We start from the raw sequence: 22784 nt of genomic DNA, 5'->3' as shown, positions 1-22784 counted from the left end.
ACATCAGATGAACCTCGCCGTGTTGTTGCCTTGCCTGCTTCCCCCCTCCGAGCCTCAGACCCACCGGCTGATGCTCCGACTTTCAAATCACCTTGTGTGGGAGCAGCTACAGCTCACCAGCAAGAACCCTGGGTTTGTTTCCAAACATAATGCCCTCAATTCAGCAATTTTGTTATTTACTTGCATATTTTCGTACTTTAGGTAGGTGATTCTTTTAAATCTGGGATTTGTCTTGCAACCCTTTGGTCTGAACAGAATATTGAATCTGAACAAACTGCATTGTGAGGCTAACCTCACTAACTGTGCTAACACAAAGCCAGCAATATGTGGAAGGATCGAGAGCCGAGGGGTTTGTTTTGTTTGATACGGTTCAAACGTTTTGCGATGTTCCACAGCCGCCTTTGAGGTGAGCTCACAGCGGTGACATTACGCCGACTCACACTCCGAAGCATCTTTGCATCATTAAAAAGTTTTAAACTTCTGCGATTTGCGTTCTGAGAACAGAATTAGCTCCATGTGCCGGAGAGCAGCTGCTGACAAATGGCGTTTGGTATATTTAAGCTGCCATGTGTGTTCTAAAGCTAGATATTTCTACAAGTTGTATGTCCTGGTGTGTATCGCAGTGACACACACACTCTTAACGCTCTCACAAGATGTGTGCTGTAACGAAGAAGTAGCACATATAGAAGAGGTCAGATGCTAAAAACAGATAGCATTTTCTGGCTTTACTGATATGAGGGGTTTGTTTTTCTATTAGTGTTTCCCTAAACAGTATCCAAGGAATGTTCTGTCAAATATGAAGACGTTCAAGACAAGCATTTATTTAATAACTGTCTAATGTACTTTGTTTTTATTAAAGGTCATTACCAGTCGATTGTTCTACAGACTGTTGTTAAAATGAAGTAAGGGTGCACAGATTGCACATACTTAAAAAGCCTGACTGGTTTTGGTGTACACCGATATGTTTCTGCAGCAAAAAAGTTGCAAAGTTGGCAACAGTTGGCTGACTATTGTGAAACACAGCCCTCTCTGAGCCTTGTGGTGGTAGAGAAGACTGGTGGATAAGTTTGGCTTCAACAGACTGTTGATCACCCAAAATTAAAGAAATTGGGAATGATCAATCTGTGCAGCCCCACCAAAAAATCCCCCCACCCACCACAAGGCCAAGACCCTCGAGAAAACTCTGCTCACGGTGAACGAATGAAAACTTCCCAGTAAGCAATTCTGGATGTTTACTCGAGGCCTGTCATGATAGCAAATTTTGCCAGACAATTAATTGTCTCAGAACTTGAGATAAATGATAATATTGGGGTCATTTTAGACAATTTTCAAAAAATATAATGTTAATAATGGAAGAATAATGGAAGAACACTTTCTCAAACGTTGATAAACTTTAAATTCTGATGAACATTTAAACATGGAACAGGAAGACGTTTTAAATATACAAAATAAATAAACAGAACAACAGAAACAACAAATTAAATGAGTTCTGAAGTCTCTGTCGACAAAATTATCTTTCAAATAAAGGACAGTTGAGACCAAAGCACCAGACTGAAGACCAGTTTTGGTAGAAAGAAAGAGAAAAAAGAAAAACAATAAGTCAAGTAAATGAAAATTGTTGCATTTGTTTTCATTTATCATGTGATTAATTGATTTATTGTTTACTGCGACAGGCCTAGTTTTCACACCTGATGGACTGTTCCACTGGGGCCCAACATTTGTATTTCTCGTACAGTTTTTGGCTTAATTTGGCTCTGAGTGAGTTGTTCTTTCAGCACATGGCATGTTTCACCAGGGCAGAGCCTTACAGGTGGCTTACAGCAAAAACCTTTAACATGCTGACATGAGTCACTGACTGGTCGTCGCATACGTTTGCTCAGAATTGAGCTTCCAGACCAGCCTCTGCTAATGATCCCCCACGACGACGACGGCGGCTAATGCTTACATACCAACAATAATGTAATTGCATTCATATTTTTGATAAAAGGTTGCCTAATAAAGACAGCCACGCTCATCTGCAGCAGGGGGCCTTCTGCGATTCTGCTGAGTGAATCGCTGTATTACAGGAAGGGGAATAATTGGCTGAGGGAGACAGGGAGATCCAACGCAAGTATATTCCATCTTGACTGCTTTGGCTGCACATACTAATTGGGAGTCTCTCCTTGGCTAGAAGGTAATGAAACTGCTGTTATAACAGATAGAAAAGTTCATTATTTATATCTGAACACAACATAGAGTGAGAGCTGGGAGCGGTTTTTGTGTCTGCGCTGCGTTTCAACGTCTTCTTTAAAAACGGGAAGATGCATATCTGTGGTAAAAATTGTCTGGCAAATGCACTTTATTGCAATAAATTGGAAAATTGGGATCCCATTCAAATTTTAGCACAATAGAATAGAATATTATCATTGTCACAATGAAATTTGGGTGCAATTCTCCCAATTCTTTTAAGTGAAAAACAATGTTTTACTTACAAAAAAAAAAGACTATTATAACCAAAATCTTTTCACATGTTTGCACTTATCTCTTGATGACAAGATCATTATTCCCCCCTATTCTAATGTGTTGTTTTGAATCTCGGTTTTTGATGCATCAGGCTCACCCATTTCTTGAAAGAAGTATCCATTCTTGGACATCCCAGATGGAGGCGCCTCTGCAAGAGTAGCACAGGAAAAGAAAGAGTGTTTATGGAGGGAAATCTGATCAACAATAAAAAAGACCCAGGATACATTACCATTTGTTGTAATTATGTGGTAATTGTTAGTATGGGAAATGGTTCTAAATACAAATAGGCACCATTATGTTGTCTTTTGTGTGTGTGTGTGTGTGTGTGTGTGTGTGTGTGTGTGTGTGTGTGTGTGTGTGTGTGTGTGTGTGTGAGTGAGAGATTTGGCGCTGGTGTGTATTCAGAAACATTCTGTTTATTTGGAATGAAAACCTCCCACCTCTATATTTGTTCATTTAGTCAAAAACAATCTGCTTTCTGGAGGACAGTGACAACAGATACACTGAGCAGAATCTGCCAAAGAGTTGGTTGTTTACTAAGCAAATGTCACCCAAATCAGACTTATTTTTTGGAGGGTTAAGTCGAATAAGTGCGAACACTCAGAGAGATCTGCTTTTTGTTTTTGAGTCAGATTGGAGCCTCTTCCCAAATCTGACTCGTATCCAATCTTTTTGAATGTGATTCCAGTGGGAACAGCCGAGGTGGTTTTGACACGACTTTGATGTCACTTTCCTTCACAACTGCAGGCCGGCAGGAAGTGTTAGCAGTCAGCAAGATGGACGACAGCTGCGACAGTAATCTGCCCCCCGTTACCATCCAATACAACCCAACAGTCCCACTGCTTCTTCGCAGAGAGCGTTCGCCTCAAACAAAGTGATAGAATTTCACTTGTGATAAAGAACACGCCGTCACTTTTACGTTTCAACTTTGAACTTGCATTGGAGGCTTATGGCTTATAAACAAACAGATACAAAACAGAAAAAACAGGGAATCTTATTGAGGAAATATATAAATTTTCAATTTGTGTAAGTTATACATAAAAAAGTTAAACTATTATGGTGAAAAGCTGCCCATGAATCCATCAAATTAAACATGCATGGAAGTAATTGCTAGACCCAGCGTGGTAATAACAGCTATGAGTGATTTCATTCCCTCCTAGTTTAAGGTCACACTTTATCTTTGTGATATTTCAGCCGCACTCCATAAAAATAAATAAATAAATAAATAAATAAGAGTACTTGATTTGTATCTCAACCCGTTGTTCGGTACATTGCAAAACTGAGCTAACATGTTGTGTGCTGCAAACCAGAGCAGTGCAGGAGAGTCAAACGTGTCAATAGGCCTGTTGCAATAAGCAATACATTAATTAATAGCACGATAAAATAAAACAAGCTCAATTTCTATTTCCATGATTTGGTTGTTTTTTTTTCTTCTTTTCTCTCAAAAACTAAATGACTAAATGCTTCAGTCTGTGGTTTTGGTCTCAACTACACCCTTTTTTTTATCTTACCTTTTGTCCGAACCTTTTTTGTAGGACAATTGTTATCCCACCCAAGACCTACCATTATGTTTGACAAGCGTGTGTTATAGCTTCTTTTACTTTGACTTTGAAATCAGGTCAACTCAGACAAGAAACAGTTGAAATAAAAACCAACTTTTATAGATATTTAAAAACTTTTAAAGGCAAAACATGACATTTTACTTTTATGCCCAGTGCTACTGCACACCTATTCATATTACACTGTATTAAAAGTGAAGGCTTATGGATCTTGCTTTAAGAAAATAAAGTGAAAATGCCCAAAGGTGAACCTTGTGCCGCATAGCAATGATTTTATCGACATTCTAAAAAAAATACTGCAGGGGAAAACTGGCCTACCAAAAACATTGCATCAGTGCTAACCTGCCCTCTCTCTAAATTCAAAACAAGAAACAGAAGATAAAAAAAAAAAAAAAAAAACTAATTCCTTTATGAAAAACAGTCAACAGAAATCCAAGGACGTCAGCCTGTTGATATGAAAACTACAAAAGCAAAACATATACGACACACAAGCACATTCTTTTCATCACCAAAGGTCTCGACTCCAGGAAAATGGTCAGTGATAATCCACAGTGAGCTTTGCTTCCAGGCAAGCAATCATTTTTGCGAGTGTAGTGTGTTTTCAAAACGGTGTATATCTCGGTTTGGAATTAAACCTATAATCTGGCAGTGAAGTAATTTAGAGTACAACATTTTGGAGTGTTTGCTGTGGATGTGTGCAGCATAGGGATGGCACAGCGGGGGAAGCTTTGAAGGTTATTGAAACGTTGTGAGCATGTTGAGGGCAGAAAAAGGGATGGGACATTTCAATGTCCCAGTGATCAGATGTTCCCTTTTTTGACCTCTGAGGTCTGAGCAATGCCAGGCAAAATTACATCCCTTTGACTTGATTTATTTGAGTTGAATGAAAAGAAACCAAAAAACAAAAACATGCAGAAAGATAGGTCAACTAATCGTTTGGGATTCAAATTAGGCAAAGATAACATTTGTAACAGGAAAGAGTCAAATTGATTGCATAAGTTATTTAAACATCTTACGGCTTATATCACAGATTTACACAGAAATCATGTCCAAATTTGTTATGATAAGGGAAACAATATCGATTATTTCACTACTTTCGGTATTGGTGAGCTGTTTTAAAACGAAGGTAGACGACAACTACAGCACCGTCTCATCCTTTTAAGCCTTTAGCCTATTTCTGTCATGAAACATCCTAGATTAAGTGCTGGCAGCCTTTCGGAAATTTTCGGGTTAAAGGTTTAAATTCTCATGTGCAGAAGTGTCAAACGTAATCAGGGAGGAGGTAAAACCTTAAACATGAATGCTGTTTTGGAAAGAAATAGTAAAGTATCCATCACTGATGCATTTTGCCCGGTAATACAATTTTCTGAGTAAATATTCAAGTAAGGCAGAATCATTTAAAGGGGAAATATGATTATTATAGTATTTTATAGAATGATCAAGGAATTATGTTATATTCAATTGTCATAAAAAGTATACATATATATAATGAGTCAAAAGAAACTTGACTAGAATTTAACACGTTGACATTCCAGCCATGATAACAAATTTTGTTGGATGATAGATAAATTGTCCCAGAACTTACTGTGATAAACGATAATATTGTTGTTTTGAGATCTGTGACAAGGACACATCTTCAAAGATTGATAAACATCTAATGAATAAATATCCAAAATGAATCAACAACAGAAACAGCAAATGAAGTCAATTATTAAGTCTCTCAACAAAATTGTCTTGGAAAAAAAAATAAAGCCAGTTCAGACCAAAACACCAGACTGAAGATTTTTCTCATCCAGTTTTTAAAAGAATGACAGAAAAGACAAAAATTGATGAATCATGCAAATTAAAATGATTGACCATGTTTAAATTCATCGTGCGATTGATTCATTGCTTATTGCAACAGGCCTACGCAGCATTAAGTGGTATCTGTCCTGTATGTTTTGATTATAGTGCTCCTCAACAGGTAAACCTGATCTACATCTGTCTTGGATGGATGTTTTGGTTACTTCTGTCCGCATACAGCTGTGTGTGTGTGTAAAGTGGTGGTAATCTCGCCCAGAGCACACAGCATGGCGAGAGCCGGCTCTGGATATATCGATAACAAACCTATCTCGTCATTCAATGAAAGTTCTTAATGTTTTTTTGTAGAAAGTAGTTAACAGACGTAGCAAAAAGAGAAAGACAAAACTGAGCAGCTAAAGTGTCATGAAAGCAAAATGGGAGGAAAATAAAACAACACTAGTTCAACAAACATAATTCATGACACAGAGATCGCAAAAACAGAGATGCCAAAAGCTATGTCTTCACATATCTGGATCCGGTGTTTGTTCCTGTGGCTGTCTGTGCCAGTTTCCTCTGAATGCTTTGGCTCTTTGAACTGTGTCTCGAGTGTTGTGATCAGGAAGATTCATCTGTTTTAGTTGCATTAAGCTGTCTGGCACTGTTAGATGCAGGGGGAGATTTGGAAAGGATTTGAGGAGAATACATACTATCCCTGTGACTTACTTTGCCTGATCGATATAAATAGACCAGTAACATTTTTTTTTTACCGTCATCAAACGAAGAGCTTTGTTTTCAATGTGAGTGTTCATGGGAATAAAATTAACCCAAGTTTTATCATTATTTAAAGAAGAGCAAAATATGTTTTTTTTTTCTCTTGAGAAAAACAATACTGTTGAGTTAAAACCAAAGGCAAAATAGAAAAAGTTAAAGACAGTGCAACAAAATAATGCAAAACCTTTACTTGAATAAACTCACTGCCCTTAATACCCAAACCTGACAGATATTTTGATGCCTGAAAAGCACACAGATACTAGAAGACATTTTGTGATGGTAAAAAAGAAAAAAGGCCAGAAAAATATCAGTTCTATATTGACGTTGTAAATGTAAATGCAAAGGATAAGATGCAATTTGAAAGGAAAACATTGCCATTTCACAACATGGTGCAGATTATGTTTTCACTTATCCATACACTGCTGGACTCTCAGCAAGTTGTTGTCCGCCATTTTGCAGCGGCTGAACATGACAGAATATGTGCATATATGGCTAATCTGAATATCTGTTTTGGAAAATCTATTGAGGACATTGAGGAAACCAGCTCTGGTAAAACCAATGTGTCTTATCTACACATACAACAAAACAACTTCATTTAAAGTCTGTTCTCTGTTTCAGTTTTCCCCACATGTGACAGTGGAACAAAAAAAAAAAAAAAAAAAAAAGCAGGGAAGCTTGTTTTGATATGGGAACTAAATGCATGAACATGTAATGCAGAACATCAAAGCTGACACGTGCAAAGGCAAACACTGGAAGGTTTTTGCCTTTGGTCTAAATTTAAAACGAGTATTTTCAGATTAAGTACTTCCTTATATCTTCACCTGAGGATAATATAAGTGAGTATTACGCAAGTGTAAAGGAACCTGGATATAGACATGATTTACTAAATTATTTCCACTACATACAATAAATGTCCATACAAAATGTGCTATTTTTTATTCATCTACTCATCTTAATCTTAATTTAAGTTGTTAAAAATATAAAAATGCAGAAAAAAAACCCCATCACATTCATTGAATTTGTTTTGAAAACTTATGATATTCTTTAAGTCACCAATTGTTGCGGGACCAATATTGTACTCAGGAAGAGGTGCATAAACATGATTATTAAACACGAACGACTGACAAAACGACTCTTCCCGCAAACGGAGCATCAGACCACTTCATGCAGAAAGATGCATGATAACATTTTCAAGAAAGAGGAAGCAGCTGATATGCAGGCAGGAAGTCAGAACTGGTTAGCTTAGTACATGTGTTTCTTTGCTTTCACAGCATGTGGGGTGTGGGAAGTGTTTGTATCAGAACCAGCTCTTTTCTGACTGCCATATATATGCAGAAGCAAGTCACAATTTGATCCAAACAAGTCTTGAAAGTCTGTCTTAAGGTCTGGAATGGAAACCTTTTTTTTTTCTGGATTGATCTAAATATTAATCCAACCTAAAACGGGGAGAGGGAAAAGAATGTTTCCTGGCTTTGCAGCAGTTTTTATTTTTTATTATTATTTTTTGAGTCTTTGCTTGACATTCTAACATTGACTATCAAATGTTGTGGCACAAACATTTAAGTATTGCACCAACTTGAGCGACTGAAACACACCCAAACGTTTGTGGTTTTGCAGCAGCTTGAGTGTGCATCAGTCTGACAAGTGACGCAGAAAGCTGCTGGATGAAGAGAGACAGAGGTTTTCAGCAGGGAAAAGAAATTTGACTTGATATGTTCGCTCGCCAAAACATGCACACATGCGAGGACCATTTTGATTGGTTGGTCAGAAGTGGACAAACTTCAGGAGAATCACGAGTCTGTTACATTCAAAGAGAACATCAGACTAAAGGAAACTAATTTTCTGTACAGATTTTGAATCATGTACATTTTCACTGTCCAAGAATTGATGAATACTGTGTGAAAAGCTCTGACTGAAAACACTAATTTAATCTAGCAATAGGTAAAAGTAGCATGTACCTCATCTCCAAGAAAAAGCATTAAATAAAAAAAATACCATAAATTCTCATTTTTGCAGAACAACTTTTGTTATCATGCAGGAATAATACAAGATTATATTTCCCTACAATCTCTTTGGTAATATTTTCAGGTTTTTGCACAAAGGCAACTTCATGCATTTCATAATTGTGGTTTATTTGGGGTTGTGTGAAGTAATTAGGAGCACCCAGCCTTCTACTCCCAGTATGTAACAATGGGAAAAGCCGTTCTTGAATGTCCTCTCTGCCTTTTGAGAGGATAGCCTGGATTTCTTTTTTAAAGTGAAGATTGGTGAAGTTAGCAATAGCAAAATGTCTCCAATACCTCTATTAGACAGGCATTGATAAAAAGAGATAGAAATGCCTTTGTAGAAAAGCGAAGAAATCCTCAGCAGTCGGATAGACGCCAACTGATTTAGAGAATTTCTATCAACTCAAACAAAAGAGGCTACATCCATGGCATATTTGAAAATATCACCTGTGTACACTTCACAATATACCATTTTTATCTCATCATTTTCTTGTCAGATCAACAATATGGACGTCAGAACATGAAATGATGTCATAATGTCTGCCATCTGTATATATCTGTCTGATAAACTGTCAGGTTGCTGCAATAATATCCTTAAAAGGAGAAGAACATCCTTTCCAGGAGGCTGCTGCATAAATAACACCCTGACATAAAATCAGGATGATTCATTCACTCTTGGCGGACTGGGAATGCCCTTAGGAATCCCACTTGTTGGGGTTGGGACCATAATACCACACATACTTTGATTAGGCTGTTTACACAAAACATAAACCTCTTTAGATTCAGGATAACCAGAAAAAGATTATTATACTACAAATTAAAATTACATGTGAATAAGGTAGTTCACGCAATAAGTCATTAAAAGTCATGGTAGTTTCATGAGATATATTAATTCAGTCATGGTGTTAGCGTTCATCAGCCATAAGGAGATGTCGGTGTTTCATTAAGACGTTTTAGCGACAAGCCCCGCCTACTTGGGAGTGGCTACGTACACGTTTTGGGGAAATTGCAGTCGATTATTTTACAGAAGAGCAATGAATTCAACTCATTGGAATGACGCACAACTTTTTATAAACCGTGTGATGCTGTGAGCTTTACATTGAAAATCAACAAAAAAAACAAGAACAACCCATCATCCTCCTACCACTTGGTTCTTAAAATACCAACATTTCCACACATTGGTCAAATGGACCAAAATTTTATATTTTGCTCCATTTGATGTAATCTTTAAATATTAAATGATGATAAAATGAATGTCTTTCTTCCTCTTACTTGAGTAACTTCTTCAACTTTTTGAACCCCAACCCAAAATTTTTGGGTGCAAAACCCGGATCTTTTAATAGAGTCATTTAAATATTGATTGGTGTAAAACAATATTTCAGTACAGCATTTATACACACGGAATCATTTTATATTGTGATGTCCCAGCCCTAAATGTCAATGTGAGTGACACAAAATAGAGTGACTGGATAGCTCAAGAAAAATATGCAAATGGTTTCTCGATTATTTTTAAAAATGCTAATAATAATGCTGATGTGCATAATCAATAATGTTATGCACATAACCTATTGGTTGCCTGGCTTTCTGAAGTCAGTATATGGTGACGGCATATTTGTGGCCCCCAAGCTGTTTTTCTTTCTCTACATTCAAGTTTCCATACTTATGTGTTGTGGTATTGTGTGCCATGTGTTTCCACAATAACGGAACAACAGCCTGTCCTGGTGTCACTTGGAAATCACTGCTGTGGCGCGAGCGGCACGTTTTTACTTCCACTTTCAGAGTGGTTGGCTGATTGATGCTTTCTTTTGCGGTGGGAGCCCAGATTGGGAGAAAATTATGTGTTCAGAATTCGCTGCAGAAGAAAAAGTGGACGGTGAGAATTGGCAATCGAAAGACAAAATGGACGGGACCATTTGCATTCATTCTCCCTCCGACCAGCCCGAGACCAAGGTGCTTAATTTGCCAGGAGACCGTGGCTAATGATGGTGATAAAGGTTTCCAATTTGAGACGGGTTGATGAGAGCATGAAGGAACATTTGCTGAAATAAGTCCACTAAGATCGTCTTATCAAGTTGCAAGAAGGATGTTTGTTCAGTCTATGACACCAGAAAGCAACAAAGTGCTTACTCAGGGTGTCATAAAATAGTTTATTTCATGTTGATTCCTGAGATTTTTGTATCGAAAAAAAGAGTTGAACTGTTTTATGAAACTGAGAGGAACTTTTTAAATTTATTTTACCATTTTTATTATTATTATTCCTGAGATGCTTCGATGATTTTGAATAATGGTGTAGGGCTTCACGGACATTTGTCAAAAAGTGTTGAAGAACAAGGAATAGATTAGAAGTTTTGTTTGCAGATAGCCACAAGCAATGTGTGAGAGACAGCAATGGCCGACATGGATTTTAAATGGTATTGACAATTTGTGGAAGTCACTGCGATGATAAATAAAAGTGAGAATGAAAATTGGCTAAATGAATTATTTATGTCTCTGCATGCAGTGAGAGCCTGACAAACACAAGTAATGCTCTAAAAGTAAAACCTCCCTATCATCAAATAGTCTGTTTGCTACATTGGTTACATAAAGCGGTTCAACTACACTAGACATCAACAATAAGTGCGTTAAGTCATATTTTCAAATATACTGACGTCGCTAACACTGTACATAAATTATTCTCCTGTCCCTACATAGCAAGTATGTGGAAGAAGATTTTCAGGTCACATGATATCAATGTAATAGGAACCAACAATTTATATTATTGATTAGAATGGTGCAGACAAAGTCCAGACCACAACCCAGAGGAGGATCTGTGATGGCACATTTTAACATTAATGGGGAAAATGTTTGAAATTGGGCCTGTGTCTCCAAGTCCTGCTCGTTCTCAAACTCCACTTCAGCTAGTCATCGCAACATGGCTCCTCTATTTAACCCTTCAGTAACATTTCTACCAACGTTTCACTGAGAAGTAGCTCCCATAATGAGCTCAGCAGAATGGCAGTTCGACCAGGTGTTTGCTAATTGCTGTTAGCTAGTCTGAAGGGGCTGGGCGGAGGAGTCACTGGGAAAGATGTTCTGTAATTTGGATTGGAAACTGCATCTCTTAGGAAGAGCTTCATCCTTTTAAGCGGCGCTGTGTCCAACCAGGTGTTTGGAACAGCTGAATGGTTGCCATGGAGATTAAAGGATTTCTCCAACATGCATGAAAGAATCAAGGCAACACCCAAGGTATCTTTTTGATGAAGGAATGGCATAAACATGATGTTAATGCCATTAACATTGATGGGCAAATGAAAAAGTTTTGCACATTTTCATTTGCAAAACATTTTGAAAACCATATGTCATTATCCATCCACGTCACAATAATGCAATAATGAAATAATTAATAACGCTGTTTTCATGGAAATGCTTTAGTTTGAATACAGAGCTGAAAAATATGCTATGCTATCATAATTGCAATATCAATTTATGCGATATCCAAAGTGCAAAGAACAGCAGTAATGGAAGATTTTGTTGTTAATACATCAAGAACCATGCATTCAAGTCCTGCATATCAGTAGTGTATCAGGCCTATAGGATTAACACTTCTGCCCTTCATTCACACTGGTTGCATATTTTTAGCATCTAAAATCCATATTAAGAGTGAAGGAGAAGAAAAACAGAAGTCATGAATGTGGGTGATTCATAGTCAATATCACAGTATTCAGCAAGAGCATCACAAGTAAATGTTTTCAAGATAGAAGGAAGAGCAAAACATGTCTACATAATTTAGTCTGAGTTAAAAAAAAAAAAAAGTAAACAGGGCAGAAAGAGACCTGCAGGTAAATTTATGTAGAAAAGTTTGAGAGTTATCTCTAATTATGAAAATTTATGCTGATGCTCCTGTGCAGACGTGTTGCTTCAGACTATTAAAGAAAAGAAGGGAGAAAAAAAATAATCACATAATCATGGTTTAAATCTGACTGGACGGATCTAAAAACTGCACATCTTTGATCCATATTAATACCCAGTCCTAACCTCTGCAGTGAGGGAACTCTAGACAGAAACAACATCTAATTGCTGCACCCTGACTCTTCATTCCTCCACAATTTTCACTTCAGTCTCTTCCATCTTGGCTTCTGTTCACTGACCATATCCTAACCTACTGCTTTTGCTTTCCATTTTCCAAATAGGTATATTTAAAGGAACTGCTAACTATAGTTCTAAGGTGAAAAAGAAACCCCACAATTTCATAATTCTGGTGTTTGCGTAAAATAAGAAATTAGATTACAATCTCATATGAATAAGATTGGTCAAATGATTAGTTAATAAAAAAAAAAATCATAGCAGCAACAGTTATGCAAAATATTTTATACATCAGCCGTGGCACTAATGTTCATCATCTATCAGCCAATCAGAGGGGACATTAGTGTCTTATTGAGATGCTGGAACAACAAGCCCCGCCTACATGGGAGTGGCTACCTCTGTGGGGTTTTGGGGAAATTTTAGTTGGAGATTTTCAGAAGACCTATGCCTTGTGACGCAAAAAGAAAAGTTTTCATGCAATTCTGTGAATACATCTACTTTGATACTGTCAAAAAACAAAATCACCTCATTCTAGAAAACAATTTTTTTTTCAAAATTGCAATGTTTCTATTAAGCAAATTTATTTTCAGAATTTGAAGTTGTGCAACTTTATGGTCAATGAAAACGCAGCTACTGTGAAATTGAACCAAACTTGTCTTTAGGCCCAGAACTCCAGTAAACTACTGCGAGAAACTTGAGGAAGAAACCCGAAAAGGTTTCACCCAAGTTATACAGTTCAAAGGTATTTCATACCAGATACTATGAAACGTATGCAAACATCTGATTTTGAAGACACTAAAAAACAAATCTCTTACATCATTCTTGTTGAGTTTAGCAAATAGAAATAATTTTGGAAGTTATGATCTAAAACAAGAAAAGTTTGATCTGATTTTGCTCTAGAAGGTAAAAAAAGTGTGAAAAATGGAAAGAAACGACACTAAAAACAATACTCAGACTAACTTAGGTCATGACAATTTGATGCCAGTAACTTTGGACCTTCTTATGGTTGGGATAATTAAAAAATAACGTAATTTACATTAGTTTTTTTTTTTAAAGAATATGTCAAATTCTAAAAGTAAAAACGGGGAGATTTTAAAGCGACAAGCTGCAGATAGATGTGAGACAGATGCTTGAATCCCCAGGAGGGACGAACCCTGGAATTTACTGGAGAGGTGAGGCTGAGAGTCTTAAGTGAAGAGGGCAAGAGATTAAAAGGTGGCCCCCGCTGTGTTTGTGGGGGAATCTACAAGGGCTGGGCGAGCAAAGAGGAGGAGGCTGGGCCTTTTGTTAGCTAATTGTGCCTCGGGGCTCTCCTGGCACTCATCCTCTGGAGCTGTGGTCGCTGAGAAAACCCAGGCGTGGAGGGAATTCCTTCTGTTCCTCAGCTCCAGGCTGCTCCGCTTGTACATACGTTAAGGAGCAGGCTCACATTTGGCCTTTATTTGTATTCTTTTTATTCCAAAGGAATTTTAAAGAACTTCAGTCGGTGTGGTAATTGTAGACACATTGTAAATGCCTCTGTACAGTATGTGCCGCACTGTACTTTCCGAAAGCAGCAGCGCCACAGGTTCAGCACGTCTGCGTTTTGTAGGCTGTGCATGCCGTCCTCAAACATTTACCTACATGGAGTGAGCAAGCTGCAAGATTGGACCTAGATGTGGACCAAAAGGGCAGGAAAAGAGTGTGTTTATTGTGCCAGAAAATTATTTAAGCAAAGAAAAAAAAAAGTAACTTTTGCTAAAAATGGCACAAACCAATATATTAGGAATTTGACAACAGAATAATTGTCAGTGGTTATAATGACAATTCATAGCCCTGTGGCAATAAGCAATAAATCAATTGCGAGATAAATTAAAATAATTTCCAGTTGCATAATTTATCATTTTTCTCTTTCTAACAAAAAGTGGATGACAAAAGTCTTCAGTCTGGTGCTTTGGTCTCAACTAGACCTTATTCTTATTTTGAAGGTCAATTTTGTTTACAGATGCTTCATAATTCATTTTATTTCTGTTGTCCTGTTTATTTAATTTGTATATTTAAAATGTCTTCCAGTTCCAAAGTTAAATGTTCATTACAATTTAAAGTTTATCAATATTTGAGAATGTTATTATTGCAATAAATGATATTGTTGTTTTGAGAGCAATTTCAACTATTCTAATGGTAATGGCGTAACTTCGGGACAATTTGTTGTCCAACAAATAGGCCTACATATTCATCAAATTAAATTTTTTCATATTTAAATATACATAAAGGTTGATCATCAAAGACTGAAAAGGATTTAATTTCTACAAATAAAACAATAATGGTTCAAAGATCATATGTTGATGGAAGATTGGTGCGACAGATAATGGCACCAAGTCCAGTTTCTGGCAACTCATTTAGCATCAACATGCTATGCACATTGTACAATTATACGATTTAAAATTTCACACTGAAATAGATTAAAAAAGAATTAAAAAGTGACGTTAATATGAAGGTTTGGCTGCCACTAGTTATTACATTTTTATAAGATTGTTTAGTTAAACCCCAAAGAAGTTTTTGTACAATTTATTTTTAAGTATAATTTTTTAAGTTACCCATGTTAACATACAAGATTTGATTCTTTTGTTCAAGAAATGTATAATTATCTCAAAGCATGATGTTAATCATCAGTCTAACATTATTAGCTTGTCTAACGTGAGCTACCTGGATACCTTACCAGCAACCACCATGTTGGCTTCTTCAGCATTAGTTTATTGGTAGAAATGATTTGGTACTAAGGATGAGGTGTGGTGTATATAATCACCTTTTTTCACCTACGCAGCTAAAAAAAGAAAAACCGGCAGATTTACAATGTAGAGCGAGACGCCATCCTGGAATTAGACAACCAGCGCTAAAAAGATGAAATACCCCATGGAGGGACTGTTTCATCACACGTTCATCAGGGCGAGTGTTTGCGAGCCTCTTATCGAATCACACTTACACTGTCCAGGCATGTTTTTCAACATATGCACTACTTGTTGGTTTTAATTAGATCTGAGTTTGAAAAAACAGAATTTGCAAACTGGGAAATTAAAATGCTAAATTTACCATTTTAATTAGCAGAACTGTTAATTTGTATTCTTGTTTAGGCAAAACGAGAAACACCTGCTAATACTTGCATGCCTACAGGGTGGTTGGTGCAGGTCATCGCATTGCACTGGAACACAAAAATCTTAGCTTATCCATAGCAATAAACTAATAATGAGCAAATTTTTTACTTTTTAACATCACATTAGGTTGGGTTCCCTTACAAAACTAATCAGCAAACTTCCATACAAAACTACCGTATTTTCTGGACTATAAGTCGCAGTTTGTTTCATAGTTTGGCCAGGGGTGCGACTTATACTTCCGGAGCGACTTATGTGTGGAAATTAACACATCATTATATCATATCACAGGTAATTTCACACTAAACTGCAAGAGGGCGCTCTAGGCCTGTGTTAGTCGATCTTCGAAGTTAGCAGAGTTGTTTACAAGCAACACTGAGGATGAAGATTTCATTGCGTTTAGTGATTTGGAGTGACACGGATGGTAGATGACATGTCGGTTGTTGGTGTTGGATTTTATCAAATAAATTTCTCTAAAATGCGACTTATACTCTGGTGAAACTTATACATGTATTTTTCTTCTTTATTATGCATTTTATGTGTTGGTGCGAGTTATACTCTGGAGCAACTTATAGTCCGGAAAATACGGTACATATATTTTCTCAGATTAATTAGCATAAAAAAAATATTTTAATGATAAGAAAATGTAACCGAACTCATCCTAATTAATTTATTCATAGATTTTAAATGTATTTGGAGAAAAACAAGAATGTTTTTTTTTCTTTCACATGTAGAATGAATGAAATACTGGAAAAAAGCTAGAAATATTTTATATTTTGTTCCAAAATTTGAGTATGTGAAAAACAATCATCATCATAAGCTCCAAAAATTACACAATGTTTTCAAACGAGTCCTAATAAAATAGTGATTCAATGAAAATTACTAAATGATCACTTTGTTTTTTGCAAAAAAGAAGAAAAACAAGAACATTTTCACAATAATTTAAGTGAACTTCATTCTGAAAATGTTTCATTCGTAACTACATTAAAAAAAAAAAGAACATGCTTTTCCGGTTAATAAAAGCACAACTTCCAACCTTAAACAAAGGTTTAAGGTTGTATTTTGGACACACTCCACCTGCATAGATGCAAGAGGGGAATGCAGATTTCATTAACACACCTGATTTTCTCTGGCTTTAAACTTCGTCTAAATATCCATAGCGATATCAGCGATATCAGTCTAAATATCCACAGCGATATCAAACAGTTTACTGCTGTTTCCATGTTTCACTTTTGCCTCACTCCATTTCCACTAAACTTCAAATGTAAGCTGGAAACACACAAAAAAAACAACAAAACAAAAAACAACTATTAACAGAATTAATAGCCCAATACAGCTAATGATTCTGCAGTTCCAGCAATCATGTTAATTTTTACACTACACTCAGACAAAATATTTGTTTTATTTTAAGAAAACCTTTTTAAATTAGATTTATGTCTGCAGATAAAGCTATATTTCAGTAAGAGATACCCACAACTGTGAATGCAAACTTGCATATTTGTAACAAAAACAGAAGAAAAAAAAAATTCTCCCAGTGTCTGTCAACCAACGTTTAAACAGCAGAGCACACATAAACTATATGGGTCTATGTGAAACGGCTGAAAAGTTAATATTAACTCTAGGGATGTTACGCCTCATGGGAGTAAATGTCACACAATCATCTAGAAGCTATTTCCTGTCAAAGTGAAAGTCTGCCTTAGACAAACAACTGAACTTCAACAGGATTATCCTGTTATTGTCAGCAGGTGACATCATACGATGAAGGGCAAAAAATGTGACCTATTAAGAGCCACGGATCTGAATGTGTCTATCAAGACTGACATGCCATGAGAAAAATGTTTGTTAATCTTGCTTTTTAGTAACAAGTAACTCTTGAATCAGTAATCTACTTTTATGGTAGAGTTGACTTTATGGTAAACACCATAAAGGTTGAAAAGTATTTATGAAGACTCACTTGACTGAATATTGAATATTGGACATTGTGTAGATAGAAAAGTTGCCAGAGATGAACAGTCTGTAAAGTCTGGGAGAAAACTGTGAATGCTTGAAGTTAGCTCTTATCTGCAAATGATGGTGAAGCTGGAATCCAGTAAACTAAAGCTTTTAAGAGCTTGGACCGTCTTTGATCATCTCTAGTTTGAAATCTAAAATCAGCTAATTGATGCAACCTGAAATAGATGATGCTTACACTATGTTCCTTGTCCTGTTGTCATCAGCCCAGTATCATGTCATCCCATTTTGTGACTTCGATTTATTGCCAACCCTATGCCAACAACAAACATGTGTCTAAAGATACTTCATGCAAGTCACTGTATTCTCTAAAGGAATACAGTGACGGTGATTTTTACAAGCAGCAGAAATGGGAGAAGAAAGACAAAGAACAAAGACATGAACACACTAGTCTAATCTTTTGTTCCCTCCTCAGATTCTGTATACGATTAAAACTGGGTTTCTGGCTGAGCCACTTCAAAACATTCGTATTACAACCAATCTGAAGAGACACATTGGTAAAATTAGAAGTAAACCTTAAACCTAAATTTGCCAGGGTCTGAACATTGCGTTCTGCCCTGTGTGGTAGAGCTTGACCTCTACAGCACTTGTGGCGAGTGTCTGCCTCTGAGCGGCCATGATTCATTCTTCTCCATTGTCCAGTCTGTTCCAGCCATTGTCATCTGTCTGTGGCACATCCAGCATCTTGTCTTTCCATGATGGTTCCTCCTGCTCTTTCTCTAGCAGATCGAGTTTCTGCTTATTGGAACCCAAAAGTATTTGTCGTTGTGTTCAAATGTCCGAATCTATTCTAGAATCCTGGTGTCATCATCTTGGAAGAGGTTTCAAGAGATCACTAGACCTCGGACTAGGATTATGACGGTTCTGGGTTTTTCATAATAGTTTAGTTTTATTTCATTGTGTCTTTTTGTTTGTCTAGATCCATTAGTTTTGATTGGCTCTCAGAGTGTGTTTGCTAGTTTTGAATAGGTATTAGTTAAATATTGTTTAGTTTTATTTTAGTTTTTACCAGTTATAGTAGAGGTTTTACTTCTTTCATACTTTGGTACATTTTCAGATGCAGAATTCAAAAGGTCAAAGTATTGTATTGTGGTCATGTATTCACTGATTGTGTAATGAATACTCAACAGAACATACCATTTTCAAAAAGTTGATTCAAATATTAAAAAACCCATTGACTCTGGTTTTTTTCTCCACAATTTTGAGACACCAGTTGGAGAATGGACTGGCGTAATTTTCCAACAAATCACTGAAACTGTTTGTGCCGAGAAAGAAATCAGTTCCAAAGGCAAATACATAGATCCGTGAACTTGAAAATGAATTATAAGGCATCTTGTTTTAGTTTTACAAACGTATGATATAGTTAGCCATAATAAACTCGCCTCTGACTGCTTTCTTCCTCTTAATGGTACTGTGTGCGGATAATTTTCAATTTTCGCATCTTTCCATATTACTTCGTCTCCTGCCCATTTTTTTCTCTGTCATCCGCTATTTTCTCACAGCGCCACTGAGTTAAAGGATTATGCCTCCTCACCGCAGCAAAAACAGTTTGTGTGTTTGTTGCATTTATCGAGGAGACGACTACATCCAGACACACGCACTAATACATCCATGCCGGCCACTCACTCCAGAAATTGACTGCCTTAATTTTCATGGGAGAGGGGCAATGAGTTATAAAAAACCGAAAAATAGACTCCAGTGCTCGGGGATTCCTGCTAATTGCTTGCACCCCTCCACCTCCATCCCTCCCTCGCTACCCTCTTTTCTTTTGGCTCGATTAAAGCCAGGCCACTGTCTCTCTTTCAAGTCTGCTTTTCTCCATACAAACATTTACTGAAAGCTATTCCATTCTCCCCACCATCTGATGCACATCTCACTGCTCTTTGCTTGTGGTGTCGAGCCCCCCAGCCCCCACCGGCGGACCGATACGGGCACAGTTTCTAGGCAAAATAAAATTGTGTTCTGTGCTGCATTAACTTCTGTTCCTCATCATGTCTTGACTTCGGGTTTTACAATGGGTATAAAGCTTGACATTTGAAACAGGATATAAAACCAAGTGACTGTTTTAATCAAATGAATGGAGGACAGATGGAAATAACTACAAATCCGAGCCATTTTAGGAGCCCTGTCCTACTTTGTTCTCCTCTTATGACGGCAGGTGAGACCCTTTTGCCCTTGTCACTCGGCGTGAACTGTTTTTATGATGGCGTGCCTTTAATCCAGAGAAAAGCCATTAAGTCACTGTCGTTTACATCTATTATATAACCGCCAAACGGCTCCAGCAGCCTCTCTCTGCAGACATTATTATGCTGAACTACAGCGAATGACAAAGAACAGTGAAGCGATTTCGGCGGCTGCAGCAAATGGCCATAACTTGGTACCGCTTCAAGGACAAAGAGGGACCGTTACGCAGTTTTAGGGAACGGCATGAAAGGTCTCAGCTGTCAACAGCTGTATGAAAACAGAAGTACGCCATAATCAATACCAGCCTTAAGTGGCAGCAGCAACCTTGTCTGCAGCAATCGTTGTACTACATAGTGCAATTTGTTTCTACGAGGTGGATGTGTCTTGTTTAAGCGCTGTGAGACGTGGAGCATGTGCCTGCCAGCTCACATATGTTTTTTCAGTGAGGTAACACAAACATGGTAGTGAGCGTTCTGTGCCAACATCTCGCCAAGTTTAGCTCCTTCCCAATGGGGAGAAAAAAAAAACTGTGCTGCTTTCTGGTATTTTTTGACTCGTGTAAATGAAAAAAGGGGAAGCTTTACATTAGTGGTTTGAGAATTCATCAACATGGGCAAAGTACAACCATCTTGTAGTAATTATCGTTTTGGGGGAAAAGGAGCAGGAGAACTTTGCGCCTACCTCTTTGCTGGGTTCTGTTTGTTGGGGTGAATTTTTGTTTGGTTTGGCTACGAGTGACAGCGCTTCGGGTCGAGAGCACATTGTTCTGTGGAGGAGAGGCTGTGTCATCTCACAAGCCATGTGAGATCAATACTGAACAGGAAGTGAAACTCATACGTTGCCCATGTTTAGTCCTGCTTCCTTTGCTCAGCGAAGTGAGCTTCAGGAAAGACAAGTCATCCTGTGCAAAGCGACGGCAGCAGCTTGCTTTGTACCAGAATAATGATACTCTTGTTTTTTCCTGCGTTCGTCAGATTAACGCTTTGTGACCGGTTTTTTAAAAGATGGACTGTCTGAGATTGTTTGGCTACATAAGACCAAACATTTTCTAAAACTCCATTGAACTTAATTTTTTAAAACATTTATTAACTATACAGGTTCACCAGCAAACCTAATTGCTGGTGAACCTGTTAGAATATTTAATTAAATCCTAATAAATTCAAACGGCAGAGTTACGTTAATATCAACCTTTTTGAACTTTGCATCATGTTATAATGGTATTCTCTCATCAAAACACACCTGGAGTGTTGCCTTGATTATTTTATGCATGTTTGAGAAATCATTTCATCGCCACGGCAACCATTCAGCTGTACAATACACCTGATTGGACTTAGCTCCGCCTTCGAGTTGCAGCTCCACCTCAGAATTGAAATTTCCAAGTTACTGAGTTTCCACCTCTCAGAGCAGCTCTCCCCTGTGACTACCTCACTCTGCTCCTTCTGACAAGCCAGCAGAAATTAATAAACTATACAAGGTATTTCTCATTGCAACACTGGCAAAACGTTTTGAAAGGGAGGATAGAGGAGCCATGTTGTGATCACTTCCTGAGGTTTCAGGAAGAGAAGAAGTTTAAAGAAATAGAGAACCAATTTCAAGGCATAAATTATTTAATTGGTAAAGCTTTTTAAGTCATATTTGATATGAATATAGCATTTTTATAACAACTCAAGATAACAGTTATTTGATTGTGCTATAAAATGGTACAATGTGCCTGGAAAATACATAATACTGCCCCCTTTTGAAAGTAATGTTCAATAAATAATTTCACGCAATGTTATTCTCATTTTGGTAGCATATCTTACCCACACATTTTGATTATAAGCTGAAAAATGTTGCTCATGCTAACCATTAAGTCACAACTACAACGCCAAATAGAGCCAAATCCAAAACATTTTTGGTAAAACCTACTTTAGTTCAAACTGCCAATTTTACTGAAAACATTTTCACGGCAAAGAGATTCAGAAGATGAATATTTCTGAAAACTAACATTTGAATGTTTTAAAACCCACAAGTGATTAGACTGGCAAATTATGTCAACTCTGTTTTGCTTTTCAGAGAAGAAATTAAAATTCTCACCAAGGACATGCAGATGAGATACGGGTTTCTGAATAAACATATGTGTACTGCCTCCTTTAGTGCTATGAAGAAAAGGACAGGACTGCACACAGTTTGCAAAATGCCATAAAGATTAGAGCAAAACGACCAAAAACATTTTCCAGGGAGAAAAACAAGTTTACATGTTAAAAAACATGTCTTGATTTTTAAGAATTATACAGATATAATAGAACTGAAATGTGACTTTTCTATGATGCACAGAAAAACATGACAGTTTTACAGGGTGAAAGTGATAAAGTAAGGCAGAAAATGAATTTCAAAAGAAACAAAGTAACAGATCCATTACCAATCCAGACAAACCATTACTCATTTATTGCTCTGTATCTAGTATAATGTATGATGCACTGCAAAAACTGAAATGTTAGTAAGATTAAATATCTTAAATTAAAGAGATTTATGCTTGTTTTCTTTCTGACAAGATCATTTTTCTGTTCAAGGTTTTTATGTTAGAATATTTTTCTTGTTTTAAGTGTTTTTGTACTTAATTACCTCAGTAAGAATTAAAAGCTTGATACTAAGAAAATATGACTTATGAGTACATATATATTAGAAAATCAATATTTACAAAGCAAACATCAAGTTTAGAACTTATTTTGTCTAAGTAAAATGTTCTTATTTCAAGCACAAAAAAGAAATCACTTAAAATTTCTTCAGATAATTAAAAC

At 36.9% G+C, this 22784-nt stretch overlaps 1 protein-coding gene across 2 annotated transcripts in view; it reads right to left on the bottom strand.

Moving 5' to 3' along the window:
- Window positions 1-22784, bottom strand: part of slc4a11 (solute carrier family 4 member 11) — a 111799-nt gene that overhangs the window by 81480 nt on the left and 7535 nt on the right. For both annotated transcript variants that reach the window (XM_055057137.1, XM_055057138.1), the window contains exon 2: window positions 2600-2650. In XM_055057137.1, coding sequence (XP_054913112.1) covers window positions 2600-2650 — 51 coding nt within the window. The remainder of the gene's footprint in view (window positions 1-2599; window positions 2651-22784) is intronic.

Source organism: Poeciliopsis prolifica, unplaced genomic scaffold (genome assembly GCF_027474105.1).
Source record: "Poeciliopsis prolifica strain line A6 unplaced genomic scaffold, Auburn_PproV2 SCAFFOLD047, whole genome shotgun sequence".
Classification (NCBI taxonomy): Eukaryota; Metazoa; Chordata; class Actinopteri; order Cyprinodontiformes; family Poeciliidae; genus Poeciliopsis; species Poeciliopsis prolifica.
The sequence above is the reverse complement of the archived record's forward strand: the minus strand, read 5'-3'. Positions and strand labels throughout refer to the sequence as shown.